This window comes from Neoarius graeffei, chromosome 7 (genome assembly GCF_027579695.1).
Source record: "Neoarius graeffei isolate fNeoGra1 chromosome 7, fNeoGra1.pri, whole genome shotgun sequence".
In the NCBI taxonomy this organism is placed as follows: Eukaryota; Metazoa; Chordata; class Actinopteri; order Siluriformes; family Ariidae; genus Neoarius; species Neoarius graeffei.
In genome coordinates this window covers 67,802,565-67,824,078 of record NC_083575.1, presented here as the reverse complement: position 1 = coordinate 67,824,078, position 21,514 = coordinate 67,802,565, and the positions used below count along the sequence as shown (strand labels likewise).

At 42.1% G+C, this 21,514-nt stretch overlaps 1 protein-coding gene across 5 annotated transcripts in view; it reads right to left on the bottom strand.

The window, feature by feature from the left end:
* usp54a (ubiquitin specific peptidase 54a) overlaps positions 1-21,514 on the bottom strand; it is a 176,001-nt gene that overhangs the window by 88,363 nt on the left and 66,124 nt on the right. For all 5 annotated transcript variants that reach the window (XM_060926288.1, XM_060926287.1, XM_060926290.1 and 2 more), the window contains exon 2: positions 8,544-9,168. In XM_060926288.1, the coding sequence (XP_060782271.1) occupies positions 8,544-8,690 (147 nt within the window). In that variant the 5' untranslated portion in view covers positions 8,691-9,168. The remainder of the gene's footprint in view (positions 1-8,543; positions 9,169-21,514) is intronic.

Sequence of the window (21,514 nt, the reverse complement as noted above, 5' to 3'; positions counted from 1 at the left end):
GACATATTTATAAATATGAGAAGCCTAGACACAATACTGTCCCTTCTCTCACCAAGACACTTCCTTTCTTTTCCATCATACTCTGTCCTTGGTTTGAAATCGGCTTATTTGGAGGCGGATGAGGAAATGAAAGGCGTTTTCACATTCATTTCTGAACTGGTTAATGATGTCGGTGCACATGTTTCGTTTGTAGAAAAAAAAATGCATTTAATAAATGATATCGATTCCAAAGAGCCGGTTTCACAATGCTGATTTCCATTGAAAATATCGTCTGAAGTACTGAATCCCCTACATGACGCAAAAGAAAGAATCCTGTGGGAGTCACTGTGCCATGCAACTCTGAGAAAATGACATTTCGTTTCCATTTGTTATTCTTATGAACCAGAAAAAAGGTTTGAGCCTTTAACAGGGTGCCTCCACAGACCCTCACCCAAGAGCCCACGTTGAAGGAAAGGACACAAAAAAGAAAAAGGGATAATATGCAAATACACCGTGTACTTCAGGTAAAAAGGAAGAAGTAAAGCAAAAATACATTTAGTGCAGTATAACTGTCCTGTTGGGATAACGGACTTCATATCTTCAATGCATTAAATCATTTATCTAAGATGGATCAGTAAAATTATAGCTCACTGTGATGAGAGACTGAGAACTGCTCTCTTCCTCCTCCCAGCCACCAATTTGTGATAAACTGAGTTTGGATGATTATGGACTAGGTCACAGGTATAAAGTACATAACACATACAGCTCTCAGACTGCTGAATAACCTCTATGTAGACTTCAAAAGGCAATGATAAGGATAATAATGCTCATTTACAGAGCTGGTTCAGTGAATGAATGAGACTATAAAGTGTCAGTTGAGAAAAAGCAGTCTCAACATAACACCAATAAGAAGACATGGTCATCGTTATCCCCCCGCCACAAGCATCTTACGAAGACCCCTTAACACTTACACCCCTATAAGCCCATTGCTTTAATATTGACTTACCCGTATGATGTCGTAAGTGCTAGGACACCTTCATAAAACGCTACCCAGTTTTTATCAGTAGTATGAGCATGCAAAGGTTCATTGATGTAACTTATGTAGTTTCTAAGAAAACTTGTCCAGATTGAGTCGACTTGTACAAAGTCCAATAATGAAAATCAAGGGCCATAACTCCATCCATCCATTATCTGTAGCCGCTTATCCTGTCTTACAGGGTCGCAGGCAAGCTGGAGCCTATCCCAGCTGACTATGGGCAAGAGGTGGGGTACACCCTGGACAAGTCACCAGGTCATCACAGGGCTGACACATAGGCCAAGTTTACATTAGACCGTATCTGTCTCGTTTTCTTCGCGGATGCACTGTCCGTTTACATTAAAACGCCTGGAAACGCCGGGAAACGGGAATCCGCCAGGGTCCACGTATTCAATCCAGATCGTGTCAGCTCCGGTGCTGTGTAAACATTGAGATACGCGGATACGCTGTGCTGAGCTCTAGCTGGCGTCTCATTGGACAACGTCACTGTGACATCCACCTTCCTGATTCGCTGGCGTTGGTCATGTGACGCGACTGCTGAAAAACGGCGCGGACTTCCGCCTTGTATCACCTTTCATTAAAGAGTATAAAAGTATGAAAATACTGCAATTACTGATGCAAATACTGCCCATTGTGTAGTTATGATGGTCTTTAGGCTTGCCATCCTTCCACTTGCAAGTGGTAAGTGATATGCGCTGGGATCACACACACAGCGGCTCAGTCCCGAATCACAGCTTGTGCACTTCACTCGCGTGCTCTGTGAGCTGCGCAAGGCCGGAGTGCGCACCCTCCAGAGGACACTCACTGTTCAGGGCGGAGTGATTTGGAGCGCAGGATGCCTGCGGAGCCGAGCATATCCGTGTATTGGTGTTGCTGTGTGCACGCAAATCGTGTATTGGTGTTGCTGTGTGCACACTAATCGTTTTAAAAACGTTAATCTGATGATCCGCTGATACGGTCTAATGTAAACATGGGCATAGAGACAAACAACCATTCACACTCACATTCACACCTACGGTCAATTTAGAGCCACCAATTAGCCTAAACTGCATGTCTTTGAACTGTGAGGAAAACCGGAGCACCCGGAGGAAACCCACGCAGACACAGGGAGAACATGCAAACTCCACACAGAAAGGCCCTCACCGGCCGCTGGGCTCGAACCCAGGACCTTCATGCTGTAAGGCGACAGCGCTAACCACTACACCACCGTGCCATAACTCTGAAAATAATAATTTCTTGTAAATGATTTTCGAACTCAACTTAGATCATGAATAGTAATACGAGCACACAAAGTTTCATTGATGTAGCTTATGTAGTTTCTGAGAAAACTTGTCCAGGTTGAAATGGACGGACTCCATTCCTATATCCCCCTGCGTACTTCGTGGCGGGGGATAATTATTCTATCCACATTCACTGGATATGAGCAATCGCATGCTCTGATTGGCTACTCTGCTACTAGGCTATCAGCTCATATACCGTGAGTAGAGAAAAACAAAAATGGTAGAGCATTTTGCTGAACCAACCGAGGATGAAATAAAAACTCTACTTGAAAACAAAACGCGTAACTTGGTGCTACGCGCCTCGTCAGCTAACAGCTCATGTACGACTCGATTTCGTGGAATAATTAATAAATGTATTTGCAGCATTACTAAGGAATCACTTCCACGCATTTTATATTTAAATGAATAACCTGCTTGATAAACTTGACTTTATCTTACTTCTGCTCGATTTCATGGAATAACTGTTTAATATACAACTTAAAACAATAATGGCCTATTTATAAGGCAGTACACTGATGAAGTATATAGTACTTGTCATGAGTGCTGACTTTCAAATCATGCCAACTGTTAAAAGCTAGAAAGTGATCATATAAGAGTTCAAATAACATATTTGGAAACTTGGAAGCTCACATGAAACATAAGCTACATAAATGACTTAAATTCTTCACATGAATAGAACGAAAGAAAGAAAAGTATTAAACAAGTCAGTCATTTTCATTTAATTTGGTTTCACTGATTCATATTTTTATATATTTTATACTTTTATGGATTAAAAAAATAGCAATTGCCAGATTAGCACCAGTCATTCAATAACTAATTTAACTCTAACTCATAGTAATATAATTTAACAGAATTTGACCAGGGCGGCACAGTGGTGTAGTGGTTAGCGCTGTCGCCTCACAGCAAGAAGGTCCTGGGTTCGAGCCCCGTGGCCGGCGAGGGCCTTTCTGTGTGGAGTTTGCATGTTCTCCCCGTGGGTTTCCTCCGGGTGCTCCGGTTTCCCCCACAGTCCAAAGACATGCAGGTTAGGTTAACTGGTGACTCTAAATTGACCGTAGGTGTGAATGTGAGTGTGAATGGTTGTCTGTGTCTATGTGTCAGCCCTGTGATGACCTGGCGACTTGTCCAGGGTGTACCCCGCCTTTCGCCCGTAGTCAGCTGGGATAGGCTCCAGCTTGCCTGCGACCCTGTAGAACAGGATAAAGCGGCTAGAGATAATGAGAGAATGAGAGAATTTGACCAGAGCTGTTTGCAGACAAAAAGTCTGGGGGGGGGAGCCATTTGTTAAAAACGAGGCTTTAAAACACAAGCATCCGGTTTCTGTTGGTGAATCTAAGCTAGTCCTGTGGTGACGACTTTGTGCCGCTCTGGCATTTCCTGATTAGGGCTTCTCCTCATAGCATGAACACTTTTCATGGGTCTGTAGCTGTACTTAATCACTCCAGGACCAGTGCAAGCAGAAATACAATCCTCAAAGAGTATATTAATAAAAACCTCATTAAAGCATTGCATTTAATTCCAGACAAAGAAATTACTGTTTTCGCCCCCAGGCTCTCGATTTGCTGTCTCGACATATTGTTGTGCCTCATAGTAGCAGACTGTACAATAGAGTGACTAAACCCACTCCTCCTCCAGCTCATAACTGACACTAATTTGTAGCTTCGGAGGTATTGTTATCCAGCTAAGCAGCTTTAAATCCATATAGCTGGTTATACAGTAATCTAAAAATAGAGGGGACCTAATGGCAGGTTGTGTGCAGGGTAATTATTGTCCAGGCCAGCGTGTGCATGACAGTTGTTTGTGGGGTCTATTGCACACGGGCTTGAGTCATTGCTGGGTTTGAAAAAAGCAGTTGAGCTGTGTGTAATGTTGCTCATGTAAGCATGAAGCAAAAGTCTTAATCCAGCACCATCATAACAAGCATTATAAAGAAAGATGGCTGCTCCTCCTCAAGACATTTTACTTACAGATTTACACACACTCAGCAAAAACACAAATCCTTCCTCTTGGTAATAAATATGCAACTCAAGCACGGGTATAGCCGTCTAAACCACTGGACACACTGCTGTGTGAAATCATGATGTGATGTCTACAGCTGAACCGTGTCATGTTTACATGTTAGCAAATACTGATGAGGAATAATGCAAGGTAATTTTTAACTGGTTAATTTTTATTTTTTGTACTCGTTTATGTACAGTTTCATTGTATTTTGTATTGATTAAGGATTTTTTTTCCCCCCAAGCTGGGTGGAAGAGAAATGGGAGAAATTAAAAAGTACGAAAAACACTATTTTTGTGTGAATAAACACTCCAGGGCTGCCCTGTAATCACCAGGCTTCAAATGCTGGAATGAGCTCAGCCAGAGAATGATGATAATGTTCCCGGTGCAGCTCAGTAATATAAGCCTAAACTTCAGACACTTGCACAAAATTACAACCCCAAATCAGAAAAAAAAAAGGCAGGACAGTATGTTGAAACATCAGATAAACATTACCTTCTCACAACACATAAAAGATGTTTAGGGACTGAACACACCAAGTGATGAAGCGTTTCAGGTGTTATTTTGTTCCATTTTTCCTGCAAACAGGTCTTAAGTTGTGCAAAAGTAAATGTTAGCCAAGTCTACTAGCTACTAGTGTAACGTTAATGTGTAAAGATTTTTGTTTGTATAGTGCTACCGTTAGCAAGGACTATTACAATTCCTGGTCTGTATACGGGGGCGGTACGGTGGTGTAGTGGTTAGCGCTGTCGCCTCACAGCAAGAAGGTCCTGGGTTTGAGCCCAGCAGCCGGCGAGGGCCTTCCTGTGTGGAGTTTGCATGTTGTCCGCGTGGGTTTCCTCCGGATGCTCCGGTTTCCCCCACAGTCCAAAGACATGCAGATTAGGCTAATTGATGGCTCTAAATTGACCGTAGGTGTGAATGTGAATGGTTGTCTGTGTCTATGTGTCAGCCCTGTGATGACCTGGCGACTTGTCCAGGGTGTACCCCGCCTCTCGCCCATAGTCAGCTGGGATAGGCTCCAGCTTGCTTGTGACCCTGTAGGACAGGATAAGCGGCTACAGATAATGGATGGATGGATGGTCTGTATACCCAGGGCAGCTGACTGTCTTTCATATCACTGAACAATCAGAGTGACGTTTAATTTGATTTTAGTACCATAAAGTTATGATCGCAGGCAAAGCACCTGCGACAGACAGCCTGGAATGTGTCTCCTCTCACTAAGCACTACGTTTTCATCCAAAATGCACTTCCGCAATCACACTGCTACATGTTTAGGTGGGATAGCACGGTGGTGTAGTGGTTAGCGCTGTCGCCTCACAGCAAGAAGGTTCTGGGTTCGAGCCCAGTGGCCGACGAGGGCCTTTCTGTGTGGAGTTTGCATGTTGTCCCCGTGTCTGTGTGGGTTTCCTCCGGGTGCTCCAGTTTCCCCCACAGTCCAAAGACATGCAGGTTAGGCTAATTGGTGGCTCTAAACTGACCGTAGGTGTGAATGTGAGTGTGAATGGTTGTTTGTCAGCCCTGTGACAAAACAGGGTCCAGGGCGTACCTCACTTCTTGCCCATAGTCAGCTGGGACTTCAAACTTCGTTTGGGCGGGGGATAACAAGCAGGAGTCATACCAGAGAGTCAATCAAGGACCAAGATCCAGGCATGAGGTGTGGTTCCTGATTGTTTGGAATGACAACCTGTAGCTTTGCCACCTTTGCAGATAAGACACACCTGTGCTAACCACTGAAACTAATGAATTACAGTTTTGCAGTGTGCGACTAGTGTACCTGCTCTTATTTAATTAGGTTTATTATGTTCATATTATTCCAAATAAAATGAAATGGTTTCTAAATAAACCTAAGCATTAATGTTTGAGTCATATGATTACTGAATGATAATTCTGAAGACTCCCAGTCTACTCCTCTTCTTGGAATGTTTATCATCATTGAACGTTCATTCAGGGGTGTGTCGGGTTTCTACTCTGCCACACCATATATAAAAAAAAAAAAAACAACCACACTCTCTCAATTAGATTTTATAAAGCTCACTTCAAGAGATACAAACACAAACAAGATGATGCCCTGGTAAGCCATGGGGGGGGGGGGGGACTATGTGGTTCAGGATTTCAGGGCATAAAGTATGGGTTGGGTTGGGGTTAAGGTTAGGATATTTGGATTGGGTATTGCGATTCGGGTTAGGACTGGGATTGGAGGCTATTACTGGGGTTGGGGTTTAAAGTCAAAGAAAATCCAAAAATAAACATTGTTTGTTGATCATGGTAAGTGCCCTGATGTGCCCTCCGCACATTTAAACTAAAAATAAAACTAACAATTTATCCATTAAAAAAAAAAAAGTTATAATATTGCTAAAAATAGGCTTACCTGAACACAACCATTTGCACTGAAACCACTGCCATAGTAACGCGATTCTTGCCGTCTAAAAAGATCACTTTTCTCAGTGAATAAAAGCAAAAAACGTCACATAAAATGATCAATGATTGGGCTCGTTTTTACACCCAAACTCGACACTCTGCTATCTTTAGGGTCGTTTGCAACAAGCTCCACTAGCTTCGGTAAGTCAGGTAGCATGGAGGTGACGTCACAACTTATGCTGTGTTCACACTTATACCGGTACGATAGTGGTATAACTGTATCGATACAAAGTATACCGGTACAGTTTAGTGCATCTGTCCACACTAGCGAGAAATGTTTGCGGTTTTCTTTCACGGTAGTTGAAATGCGCGTGCGCGAAATGTTTCCGTGGTTACCGAGTAACTTCCTTCCGAGAATATATGGCATCCGTTATTTCAAGATCTCAAGAAAACAAAATTATTTCATGATCTCAGCTGGATCACTGTATCTCCGTCGGTAGAGACGAAGCCGGGCCAGTCTTCTGCGGAGGTGCCGCGGACTAATTTTGAAATTATCCCTTATTAAAAGCCTTAATGCAATCTCTCCCTGTGTCAACCCCTGATCAAAATATTGCCTTATTAGGTGATCGATTATTCCAGACATTCTAATGGCCAAAGTTGCGTCTATACAGAATGAGAAATAGCCCCAAAGTCAGCATATCACAAGTCTCTTGGCACACCTGAATGAACCATTTCTCAGCTGTTTACTCGATATCATGGAATAATTGTTTTGTTTTCTCGAGATCTCGAAATAATGGTTTTGTTTTCTCGAGATCTCGAATTAGCTGTGTTGTTTTCTCGAGATCCTGAATTAATTATGTCGTTATCTCAGGATAACAAGGTGAATTAAAAAAAAAAGGATTATATGAAGGGCCTCTTGCGGCTTCCGTACGGATGAAACAACGCGTGTGTGCTTTTTGTTGTCAGTGTACAGTCTGTATTTCTGGTGGTCATTTATTCAGTCGAATCGTATAAAACGCGCGAGGCAGTTGAGAAACAAACAAACGAATCTCCGTTCTTCACCATTTTATTCAGCGAAGACATCGATTGAGGTGTGTGACTTTGCGCATGCGCATTATATTTGTATCGATACAGAGCCGCTTCATCTGTCCACACTACAGCGAAGCGCTACAGTACCGATACTGTACCGGTACGAAACCCATACATTTGTGGGTTTCGTACCGATACAGTTATACCGCTACAGTACCGGTACAGTTGCTAGTGTGGACAGGTGTTGCGGTACGAAAGTAGTTTCGTAACGGTACAAAATCCCTAGTGTGGACAGGGTATTATACTCAAGGCACGATATTTGAACCTCGGAGAGAGTAAGATGGCAGCGCCCAAGGACATTGTTTTTCCTTTTAAAATAAAATCTGTACACAGTGTACAGGTACAAATATGAACAAGTGAACACTTGAACATGTCATATATAGATATTATCTGTCAGTATTATAAAGGAGTTTATTTTTTGGGTTTTGTTTGGCTTTAAGGGATTGTGGTTGGGATTAGGTGGTTAGGATTGGTGTTAGAACTGGGATTGAGGGTTAGTATTGGGGTTAATACCCTAAATGCTTCATTTCTTATTTTTATGCATCACATGCAGTGATGTGAATTATTACACTGTCCTGATGCACATTTGCTATGAGGAATAATAACTTACAGCTTTATTTTTCCAGGCCAACAGGGTTAGAAACATCCTGAATTGGTTGTTTTTAAAGGCTGAGGATTACACGTTAAAATATCAGGGATGAAAATTATTCTGCAACCAGAAAACCATATCACTACATTCATATAATCAGGATTTAGGACACTCAGGACTGAAAGCTAGCGTTTGTGAGAGTGTGTATTACCTGCAGAGCGCTGTTGAGGAAGCAGCTGTTCTGTCCTGGCTCATTGCTGAGCCCTTTGCTGGGAGCGATGGAGGTCATGGTGCGTGGGGTAAAGATGCCCTGCAGCCCACTGCTGCCTGACGCAAAGTAGTTCCTTTTCCAGGACATGGTGTTATTGGCTTTCAGTAACCAGTCTGTCCCAGTAACACCAACCACAGGGTCATACTCTCAAAACAGACAAGAATAAAAATGTCCAAAAAGAGCCCTTTCATGAGCTAGCATGACCTAGTTCCTTGGCTTGCTCTGAGTTTTAGGCTCACCAAGGGGTATGGGGGGGGGGATCGTGAATTTCAATACAGCAATCCCAGGCTGACTTACACACTCGTCCTCTACTTTTCACACCTCTCTCATCCACACCATCTCTGAGGCCTTGTTCGTGGAATCTCACAGACTTTCGTGCAGCAGGTCTCAGGTTGTGTGTGTGTGTGTGTGTGTGTGTGTGTGTGTTCGTTCTTATCTCCAATTTGGCAGTCACAGTCCAAAACAGCTGCTGGAATTTCCAGTATAGTTTTGTAGGAGAAGAAGAGGTCAGCGTCTTGTCTTTCCTTTGCTTGTAAGCAGGGTGTGAAGTCACACTTCAGCAAATCTGGAAGAAAACGTGAGAGATAAAAACATTTAGAACTTGGAGCCACTCTCAGAGCCTAGTCTCATCACAGTTTATTCTTTCAGGAACGCAAGTCTCCCAACGTGAAGTTGTGAAGACTTTTTTTTTTCCTCCCTCAGTCAGCTAAAGAAACAGTGATACAGTTAACTTGGCTACGGTTAGGTTTACTAACCACCTAGTGCAAAAGGTTTTGGGGTATACATGCCTTTTTGTGTGTGTATGAGCAGAAGTTCAAATACTTGAATATTACTCAAGCAATAAAAATGTTTTGCCTGAAAACACCCACAGCTACCGTCAACGCCCATGTGTGTTTTCAATAAAGAGAGACAAGGGCAGTGCTCGAGTAAGTACATGGGCAGAGTGGAGAGGGTGAGAGTGAGGGAGCGGCAGGGATAGATTTAATGTCTGTCTTTAATTACAGAGTTAATTAAAATAAGAGATAGAGTGTATATAAGGAGCAGGAAAGATTTTTTAGCAGTGACAACTTCTAGCTTTAGCACTGGGAAAAGAAAACAGAAATTAAAGGAAACCTCCCGTCTGAATCACATGAAATATGTATGCATTAAAATCTCTGCAATGTCCTGAGTAATTCTTGGTGATCTTTTTTCTTTCTTTCCCTATTTAAAGCGACTTTAGAGTGAAACAGTCTATAAAAATTTAACCACTATTTATCATCATCAATGCTGTATTTTCATTATTCCCTTGAGAAGTGAGGGTTGTCTGCCACACTGACAGCCAGGCATAACTAGAGTAGCTACCATGGTATTTAATACAAGAAAAAAAATTATTGCTCTCAAACATAAAAGTGATAATGGTCACATTTTGTTGTGAGCGCCTAAAAAAATAAATAAATAAATAAAAACCCCACAAGAGCTCTGAGAGCACAGTATCCCCTGCTGGCAACTATGCCATAACTCTGGTAAAATGCGACTGAATTGAATGAAATTGTACTATGCGTACTACTGACATATAACAAGAAATCCTGCCAAGTTTCATGAAATTCCTCCAAAAATTGTGAGAGGAGTTGATTTCAGAAGGCGAGTACCGTTCCTGGGACGGACATAGCCATGACATAATCCTCCTTCGGGCCTTTCGGCCAGCGGGGGATAAAAATTGTGAGGGAAGTTGATTTCAGAAAGCAAACACACCTTGATGAAATTGCCAAAAGTACAAGTTTGCCAATAATCAAGGGCATAACTCTGGTAAAATTTGCCCAACTTAAATGAAGTTTCAATATGGGTATAACTGTCATATAACAAAGCCTTTTGCCAAGTTTGGTGAAATTCCTCCACAAATTGTGAGAGGATTTGATTTCAGAAGAACGTACACCCTCGTGAAATTGTCAAAAAAGTACAAGTTATTTAATCAAGGGCCAAAACTCTGGTAAATTTAAAGCGGCTAGAGATGATGAGATGAGATGAAAATTAAATCGCAGTATGCATATTACTGTCATATAACAAGGCCAGGCGGCACGGTGGTGTAGTGGTTAGCGCTGTCGCCTCATGGCAAGAAGGTCCAGGTTCGAGCCTCGTGGCCGGCGAGGGCCTTTCTGTGCGGAGTTTGCATGTTCTCCCCGTGTCCGCGTGGGTTTCCTCCGGGTGCTCCGGTTTCCCCCACAGTCCAAAGACATGCAGGTTAGGTTAACTGGTGACTCTAAATTGACCGTAGGTGTGAATGTGAGTGTGAATGGTTGTCTGTGTCTATGTGTCAGCCCTGTGATGACCTGGCGACTTGTCCAGGGTGTACCCCGCCTTCCGCCCGTAGTCAGCTGGGATAGGCTCCAGCTTGCCTGCGACCCTGTAGAACAGGATAAAGCGGCTAGAGATAATGAGATGAGATGAGAGAGGAGATAATGAGATGAGATAACAAGGCCTTTTGCCAAGTGTCGAGAAATTCATCCAAAAATTGTAAGAGGAGTTGATGTCAGAAGGCAAACACACCTTCATGAAATTGTGAAAGTACAAGTTTGTTAGTCAAGGGCCACAATTCTGGTAAAATGCGACTGAATTGAACAAAATAACATGCGTACTACCAACATGTAACGAGGCCTTTTGCCAAGTTTCATGAAATTCCTCCAAAAATTGTGAGAGGAGTTGATTTCAGAAGGCGAGTACCCTTCCCGGGACGGACGGATGGAAATCGCCACGACGTAATCCCCCTTCGGGCCTTTCAGCCAGCAGGGGATAAAAAGCAACACCACTTAAATGTTTTATTAAGGAGAAATCAAATGTAGAAGTAGTGGAGACAACAAAAACCAAGTCTCGGTTCTAGATGCAGTTCCATGGAGCCTCTTCTTAACTTTATCATATGTACATTTAAAACACAGTGAAATTCCTCTCTGCATTTAACCCATCTGAAGCAGTGAACACACACACACGAGCAATGAGCACACACATATACCCAGAGCAGTGGGCAGCTATGCTACAGCACCCGGGGAGCAGTTGGGGGTTCGGTGCTTTGCTCAAGGGCACTTCAGCCCAAGGCCACCCCATGTTAACCTAACCGCATGTCTTTGAACTATGGGGGAAACCGGAGCACCCGGAGGAAACCCACACAGACACGAGTAGAACATGCAAACTCCACACAGAAAGCCCCCCCCCCGTCAGCTGCTGGGCTTGAACCCAGAGCCTTCTTGCTGTGAGGCAACAGTGCGAACCACTACACCACCGTGCCGCCCAGGTAGTGATCTATGAGTTGACAAGCACAATGGTGGCATTAACATGAATGTTGATATTCTGGAAGCAGATCTGTTTGAGCCGAGTGTACAGACAAAGAGGTAAGTGAGCTGGACAGATTAAAGGATTAAAGCTCTGCTGCATCATTTTCCACTGTTGCCACCATCAGTGGCAGTCAAATGGCGACAATGAAATTAAGTTAAAGTAGACCAATGTGTAACCAGTTTAAGCCACATAATTATCAATTATAATTAAATGTTGATTTAACCCTCTGGACACAAACTGTGTCGAAATTCACATCATCTGTTCCTGGTTGAATTGCTCACGAACTTTTCCTTGCAATCAGGTGAATCACACATCACATGAAATGGCATGACTTGTCCTTCCCAATGACGTGAGCTGCTTGTCTACACAACGTGTTAGCGAGAAAAATATTTCAATTTACATCAAATTTAATCATTGCTACTCTCTGCATACAGCTCCGTGCCCATCTCCTTACGCAATACTCTTGTTTGAATTATTCATGAGCTCATCACTGCATAGATAAACATGTATTACAAGAAAGAGCACAACCGGGGAGCTATAATGATGCTAGTCACATTGGTACAGTATTTGTACACACTGAAGTAATCATGTTACAAAGACAGATCAAACTTCTGCAAAGTAATATCTTTAATTTCTTCACCCGTTTTTACACTCCTACTTCTCAGCTGGATAAGTCACAAAGTCCCTATTGCTTGCCAGCATTCCACATCATTTTTTTAAATTGCTTTCTAGACTAACCTGGAACTGAGTGTCATTTGCTTATTTTACAGTACTTTATTGTAATGTATTGTTCTTAATGTCTATTGTTTTGTATGATGTGTTGGTCTTTTTGTCTTCCATGCCAGTGTCAAAGACAAGTTTCCATTTTATGCAAGTTTAATGGACAATAGTCAGATTCTGAAAAACAGCTCACTTTATCCTTTCCAACGATGCTGTTTGTTTTTCTGTGGGACAATCCGGTTTTGTAAATCACAGCAAATAAAACAATGACCTTTTCCCCCCCATTAGGCATTAAGCACATATTTTTGCTAATATCTAAGACTTTGAGTATCCCACTATTATGCTTCTTATATTGCCGGATTCCAGACAACCTCCCCTACACAATTATGAAATAATAATAATAATAATCTCTCTACTGCCAGCATTTAATATAAAAACATTTTCATAAGACACAATCTTATTCCTTGATCTAAAGGTTACTATAAAAACGTGCAAGTATTATCATATCAAACGATGGACGATCTGGATAGTCTAGACTGTTGGGGGGGGGGGGGGGGGGGGGTTTACAGCATGTATGGCTAGCACTTATAAATGACCAAGATAAGAGCTTAAAAGTAAAGCTAATGAAATCGTGCTGAAAAGGGTTCATAAGGTTAAAATCCTGATATGCAAGACAAAAGGGTGGAGTTTTTCCTTTAAGTTCATCATAACGGGCAAACACCAAAAACATCTTTTGTCTGTGGGTAGTATAGGTCCAAGTGTCACGTCTGGCTGACAGATTATCCAGATCAGATGCTGGGATTAGTCTGGCAGGAAAACGTAACCTCATGTACAGTAAGAAGCTCCTTAACTCCCATATGGTTGTACATCTCTGAGTTGACAGTAAGCCCTGGAAAACAAGCATGGTCACGTGATTTTGGCCAGACACAAAATGCTGGTAAACAAGTCTGTGTCATAGTTCCAAGTCAAGAAGAACGTGTACACACACACACACATGCTCAGAAAGCCAATGGATTGCTTACCATAACTTCTGCTATTGCCTTGGAAATGTTTTGCCATTATACTGTGTATTCTCACCTCTGTGAACAGGTTACGAAGATGTGGCTTTGACCACACCGTTTTTAAAAAAGCCAGTCTCTAGATGTCTGGCATTTCTTTGATACAAAGGCAGTCTGCTTTTGACTCGATCATGCCTCTTAAATCTGCTTCATGCAAGAGTCAGTCCAGATTTACTACAGTGACCAACACCACCACTGCTCATTTCAGCAGCACAGCAATATTATCTAATCACCAACGCGCACGCACACACACACACACAGTATACAGCCAAGTTGTATACAGGCTGCAAGCAATAAGCCGTTCCAAAACATTTTAGTAAAATCTAGGTCATTGGGATCATAGCTGCTAATTCTTCTGCTGATAGTGAGTGTACAGGCCAATTGGTCAAAAATCAATGGAGATGACTGATAGATTACTAGCAAGTCAAAACCTTTGTACTGGCTGTTAAAATACAATGGAGCGCAGTTATAACATAGCAGTTGGGATCCAAAGAATCCGACTGCGTTATGAGTGAATCCGTGTTATAGCAGTATGGAATATCTGGCATGGCTCAAGAAGAAACTGCAAGAACTACAATCGTTTTTACTGTGCTATGAGCAAAAGCAGAATCCAAAATACAAAGCAAGAGTCGAGAACCAGAATAACAATGTAAACATAAGGCTTGGTAAGGGTCAAACTGAACGCAATACTTCAACAACATTTGTAAGAGGTCAGTGTCCTTATAAGCGCGTGCTGATCGCGCTCTAATCCAGTACAGGCAATGAAAGTTAGTGAATGAAAGTTTGAAGCGTGCAGATGTGGCATCTATATAGTAGTACACGTAGTAACCCCACCAAGTCATTAGAAAATTCCAATAGCAGTGAAGAATATGAACAATCATGTAATAAGTAAACGAGACGTGTTCAAAGAATACAACAATGATTATCGTGCAACAAGCACAGTTCACACATAGCAAATAACAGCATGTTTTAGTCCTTAGTTTTACTGGAAAAGTCTGTAACTTTCGTTTGTTGAAATCTCGTGCGGGCCTGTCGTCGGACGAAATGAAACATGTTTCGTAGATGCGTGACGTTCACCGCAGAAGTATCGCTGCACTCGAACCACCTTAACGCATTTTCAAATGACTTGATGACCTCAGAAGTGGCAGGTGTTGGAGCCGCGATGGCATCCTCATCCTCGTCGACTTCTTCACCAGCCTGCTCCAGTTGCTGCTGGTTCTCGGTGATGTTACGAATGACAAAACTTGATCATGTGATGTACCACCTATGCAAAACATACCAGCAGAAATAACTAGGCTCAAAGGTAGTCTGCCTTTCAAATTTTTCAAGTTTAGGGTCATAAAAAGAATTTTCCCTGACACCCAATTATTTTTGTTTAGTGGACCAAAAGCTACCGAATTCAAATCACAGACTTCCAATTTTATTAGGCTTTTTTTTTAAATAAAACAAACAATTAATGAATTTAGGGCCACGTGGCTCTAAACTCTCCACTATTTTTTCTCGCTTCACCATGACCCAATTCAAGATACTGTCATGCATCACGTGGTGGGCTTTCCCCGTTCCCACAAGGCATTGTGGGATACAAATTTGAAACAGGAGAGGAAAATGGAGGATGCGAATGAAACATGAAAGACAGTAACGGAAAGCAAGAAGAAAAGACGTTATGTTGCGAAGAAAAGGAAACGCAGGACCAAACTAATCAATATCGGCGGTCAGTGAGCACCTCGGTGTGATCAGCTGTTCCTTTAGCGACAGAATAATGTAAAGGTCAGTACACGGTCAAGGTAAACCTGTAGATGGCCGTAATGCAACACTGGATACCAGCTGCCGTAAAACACAAAAGAAGGTGGTAAACCTGCACATGCGTACACGGATTTCCTCTGTCTGCTTGACTGCGCGAAGGGAGTGATTTCATGCACATTATTTGCTTGGGAATCCACTCAAATTAAATAACTTCCCAGCCACAGGATGGCCTGATTTTTTGTTCTGGAGATACTGCAGAAATAAACAAATCACAATGACCAAATTTCAGAGGAAACGAAATTTCACCAATTTTATGAAATCGAAAGGCCGTCTAGCTTAAAAATTTTGGGAACCATGAGCTGACCATGTTACAACAGTTTTCGTGACTGAAATCCATTAAGAAACTGAACACATTTTAGAAAACACCATCTCATCTCATCTCATTATCTCTAGCCGCTTTATCCTTCTACAGGGTCGCAGGCAAGCCGGAGCCCATCCCAGCTGACTACGGGCGAAAGGCGGGGTACACCCTGGACAAGTCGCCAGGTCATCACAGGGCTGACACATAGACACAGACAACCATTCACACTCACATTCACACCTATGGTCAATTTAGAGTCACCAGTTAACCTAACCTGCATGTCTTTGGACTGTGGGGGAAACCGGAGCACCCGGAGGAAACCCACGCGGACACGGGGAGAACATGCAAACTCCACACAGAAAGGCCCTCGCCGGCCCCGGGGCTCGAACCCAGGACCTTCTTGCTGTGAGGCGACAGCGCTAACCACTACACCACCGTGCCGCCCCTAGAAAACACCAACGGAATTCAAATTTGTAATCTCATTTCTCAAGTCCCAGTAAAGCCCAATTGGCTTCATACTAGTTTGAATATGGTCAGATGAATGCAACTAAGAAAGCAGACACACACCTCACACGTAATTTCTCATCATACAGAGGACCAAACATCTGCCTTGCATTCCCCTCGCTTTCAAGTGCTCTGATGAGTGTGTAGCCCTAACAGTTACACAACATAACAGCACATGAATGACCTCTTCCCATGGTAAACTATACACCTCTATTTCTGTTGTTTCAGTCTGAGCTCCAGTACCATACTAGTGTTCTGCACAGCAAGATCACAACTACAGCCCCAAAGCACTGGATCACACCAGCACTATAATCCAGATTAACCAGCTCAAGAGAAAAGGGGAAAAAATAAATGGGGGGGGCACTGAGAATTAAGAATCAGTGCAATGGGCAGTACTTCTGGGGAAACTGGGGTTAAGTAATGGTAAAATTATGACCTTTTCCCTTGACATGAGGCCAGTGTTTGTGCCAGAGCTAGTTGTGGTTAACATTTTTAAGAAGTGGCCTGGGCTTCCACTCCTTTGAAAGCTGACTGATTATATAACCAGAGGGTGGAACAATTGGCGGATCCCAATCCTGCTGACTGCTTTGTATAGTCCAAATTAAAGCCTTAGAAAAATCAAGCTTTAGACTCATTTAGTACTTATGAATTAAAAATAATCTTGGTATGCGTGAACAAATCAGACATTAGATGTAAACCTGTGGAGCTCAAGTTCTTGAGTCTCTTCTGAACAACTGTACACAACTGCAACACACCTGGGGACATTTCCAGATCTCACAGGTTCCTTGGGTCCACACACACACACACACAGTGGGGAAAATAAGTATTTGATACACTGCCGATTTTGCAAGTTTTCCCACTTACAAAGAATGGAGAGGTCTGTAATTTTTTATCATAGGTACACTTCAACTGTGAGAGACAGAATCTAAAAAAAAAAAATCCAGAAAATCACACTGTATGATTTTTAAGTAATTAATTTGCATTTTATTGCATGAAATAAGTATTTGATACAATAGGAAAACAGAACTTAATATCTGGTACAGAAACAATTACAGAGGTCAGACGTTTCCTGTAGTTCTTGACCAGGTTTGCACACACTGCAGCAGGGATTTTGGCCCACTCCTCCATACAGATCTTCTCCAGATCTTTCAGGTTTTGGGGCTGTCGCTGGGCAACACGGAATTTCAGCTCCCTCCAAAGATTTTCTATTGGGTTCAGGTCTGGAGACTGGCTTGGCTGCTCCAGGACCTTGAAATGCTTCTTACGGAGCCACTCCTTAGTTGCCTTGGCTGTGTGTTTCGGGTCATTGTCATGCTGGAAGACCCAGCCATGACCCATCTTCAATGCTCTTACTGAGGGAAGGAGGTTGTTGCCCAAAATCTCACAATACATGGCCCCATCCATCCTCCCCTCAACACAGTGCAGTCGTCCTGTCCCCTTTGCAGAAAAACACCCCCAAAGTATGATGTTTCCACCCCCATGCTTCACAGTTGGGATGGTGTTCTTGGGGTTGTACTCATCCTTCTTCTTCCTCCAAACATGGCAAGTGGAGTTTATACCAAAAAGCTCTATTTTGGTCTCATCTGACCACATGACCTTCTCCCATGCCTCCTCTGGATCATCCAGATGGTCACTGGCAAACTTCAGACGGGCCTGGACATGTGCTGGCTTGAGCAGGGGAACCTTGCACAAGCTGCAGGATTTTAATCCATAACGGCGTAATGTGTTACTAACGGTAATCTTTGAGACTGTGGTCCCAGCTCTCTTCAGGTCATTGACCAGGTCCTCCCGTGTAGTTCTGGGCTGATCCCTCACCTTTCTCATGATACCCCCACGAGGCGAGATCTTGCACGGAGCCCCAGACCGAGGGAGATTGACAGTTATCTTGAGTTTCTTCCATTTTCTAATAATTGCGCCAACAGTTGTTGCCTTCTCACCAAGCTGCTTGCCTATTGTCCTGTAGCCCATCCCAGCCTTGTGCAGGTCTACGATTTTGTCCCTGGTGTCCTTAGACAGCTCTTTTTGGTTTTGCCCATGGTGGAAAGGTTGAAGTCTGATTGAGTGTGTGGACAGGTGTCTTTTATCGAGGTAACAAGTTCAAACAGGTGCAATTAATACAGGTAATGAGTGGAGAATCGGAGGGCTTCTTAAAGAAAAACTAACAGGTCTGTGAGAGCCAGAATTCTTGCTGGTTGGTACGTGATCAAATACTTATTTCATTCAATAAAATGCAAATTAATTATTTAAAAATCATACAATGTGATTTTCTGGATTTTTTTTTTTAGATTCTGTCTCTCACAGTTGAAGTGTACCTATGATAAAAATTACAGACCTCTCCATTCTTTGTAAGTGGGAAAACTTGCAAAATCGGCAGTGTATCAAATACTTATTTTCCCCACTGTATATTATATATAATGTGATATATATACACACATAGATAGATAGATAGATAGATAGATAGATAGATAGATAGATAGATAGATAGATAGATAGATAGATAGATGTGCTGTCAAGCGATTAAAATATTTAATCGCGATTAATGTCGCGACAGTCACAGTTAACTCGCGATTAATCGCAATTTAATCGCACATTTTTGTCACATAAAAAACCATTGTAATTCTCTTATCAGCATAAAAAAGTGAATGGGCTTGCTTTGTACCAATTTTTTTTTATTGCAAAGCATAACACGCCTTGACACAGCCACTGCAAAGTGAAACCTAAGCCGAGCACCGGCGCGGGGCTAGCAAGAGAACCATGAGTGAAATGATCTACTGTTTGAGTTAGTCTACAACTAAAGAGAGATAGGTTACACAGTGACGGTAGGCTTGACATGCTTGATTATAATATAAAGTACACTATTATATTAAGTTGTTCGTTGATAAATATTGCATTGAATCTGATCTTTACTGTTTCAGCTCACTTAACACATTTTGTACTTTTACACTTTCTGCCTGTTGATGCGTCACGCTGTCCAATCAGAGGCGGCCAAATTTGCATATTACAGGAAGGATTTCTGGGATAGCATTGAGTTTACAGTTCAGAGGGATCTGGCTTCTTTAGACGCTGTCTTCTTAAAACTGAATAAATATTTAAAAAGAGCCAAATTAGCCAGTCTTTTGAACGGCTCTTTTCAAAGAACGGATCACAAAGATGCGGATCCCATCAAAGAGCCATAAATCCCATCTCTACTAGCGCGCCCTGCCCGCGCTGGTTCTTGGGGGGGGGGGGGGGGGGGGGGGGGGGCAGAGGACTCTGGCTGTGCGGGGCGGGGCATTACAGTCTAGCTGCTATCGGTTTTCTAAGCAAAGTCTCTGTTCCAAGTTCCTGGCAGTTTCAAAAGCTTATGAAAAACCTACATCATGTCACAGAGCGTTAATCTCGCGATAAAAAAAATTATCGCCGTTAAAATTGAGTCAAGTTAATGCGTTAATAACGCAACATTTTTGACAGCACTAATAGATAGATAGATAGATAGATAGATAGATAGATAGATAGATAGATAGATAGATAGATAGATAGATAGATAGATAGATAGATAGATAGATAGATAGATAGATAGATAGATAGATGGATGTGAGGCAGCAGGTAGTGTTGCTGCATGGGTTTCTGGTTCAATCCTGTACTCCATGTTGGTCTTTAGCATGTTCTCACTGTGTGATTCCTCCAGGTTCTCTGGTTTCCTTCCATCTTCCAACAAGAGTACTCTGATAGCACAATACCCCCCCCCCGCTGGCAACTACGCCATAACTCTGATAAAATGCGACTGAATTGAACGAAATTGCAATATGCGTATTAACGACAAAGACTCCTGTGAAGATTTGTGAAATTCCTCCAAAAATTGTGAGAGGAGTTGATTTCAGAAGGTGAACACCCTTCCCGGGACGGACGGACTGACAGACATCGCCACAACATAATCCCCCTTTCAGCCAGCGGGGGGGATTTTAAAAAAATAAATAAAAATAAAAACCCCAGCCCCACCACCACTAGCAGTGGCGGCTGGTGCTAAAAAAAGTTGGGGGGAATTGTAGTTTTTTTTTAATTTTGATTAGTTTTTATTATTGAGTCTTTCAATTTGGTTTTTCATTTCAGTCCAGTTTTAGGAGGAGTGCCTAAGTAGTTTTAGTTTGATTTTTAGGGAATTAAGAGTTTTAGTTGGGTTTTTATTACCCCCCGCCCAAACGAAGTTTGGCGGGGGATATAGAAACTGGTTCTGTCCGTCCGGTCATGTTTTAGTTTCCACGCCATATCTTTAAAACTACTGAAGATATCTTCATGATACTTTGTATACACATCAAGCAACATGTGAATTGATGCCTTTTGCTATTTTGGATTTTTGAAAAAAAGTATTTCACATTTTTACATAAAAAATAGGTTTTGACTTAGTTTCTAAGAGTAATGTTCGTTTCCGGAGCATATATCCAAAACTATTCATGATATGGATTTGAAACTTGGTATACATGTTAACAAGGTGCTGCAGATGTGCCTTTTCATACTGAGAAATTTTCATGTTTCCATGGAAACAATTTCAGACTTAGTCTCAGGTTAGTCTTAGGGGTCGGTTTTGTTTCCGGAGCAGAACTTGAAAACTATGAGTGGTACGGTCTTGAAAGTTGGTATATGTGTTGATGAAGTAATGTATACCATACGTGCCTTTTGATACTAAGAAATGTGAGAAATTTTAATTTTTAGCTCACCTGGACCCAGGGCTTGAAATTAACTTTTTTTCTTTGTGTCCCCCAGTGGTCCCGAATTCTGTGTTGTATTGTCCCGAATGGAAGCAATAGTGTCCCCATTTTTTTCCTCTCTGAAATAACCAGTGGTTAATATTATCATATGAAGTTACTATTATATTTGTAACTATGCAATTTTGAACCCTTTATATCATTTTTACAATAAGTCACAAGACACAAGTGACACATGTCCTATACATCATCTACTTCAAAATTACAGTTATTGCATTTTCAGTTTATTAAACTTTGGTGATCTCACTGTATGAATAGATACCCGTTTATTTAAAGGGGCCAACTAGCTCATTCAGAAAATGTTTCAACTCCCTACATCTGCAGTACACTTTAGTTGAAAATAAGACCCCTTTTATGTTCATTTCATCTACTTATACCTTGAATATCTGTTGGCATTTATAAGGCCAACTTATAATTTTCACCATTACCGTTATCCATTTTTATGAACTTTCCGTTATCCATTACCGTTATCCATTTTAC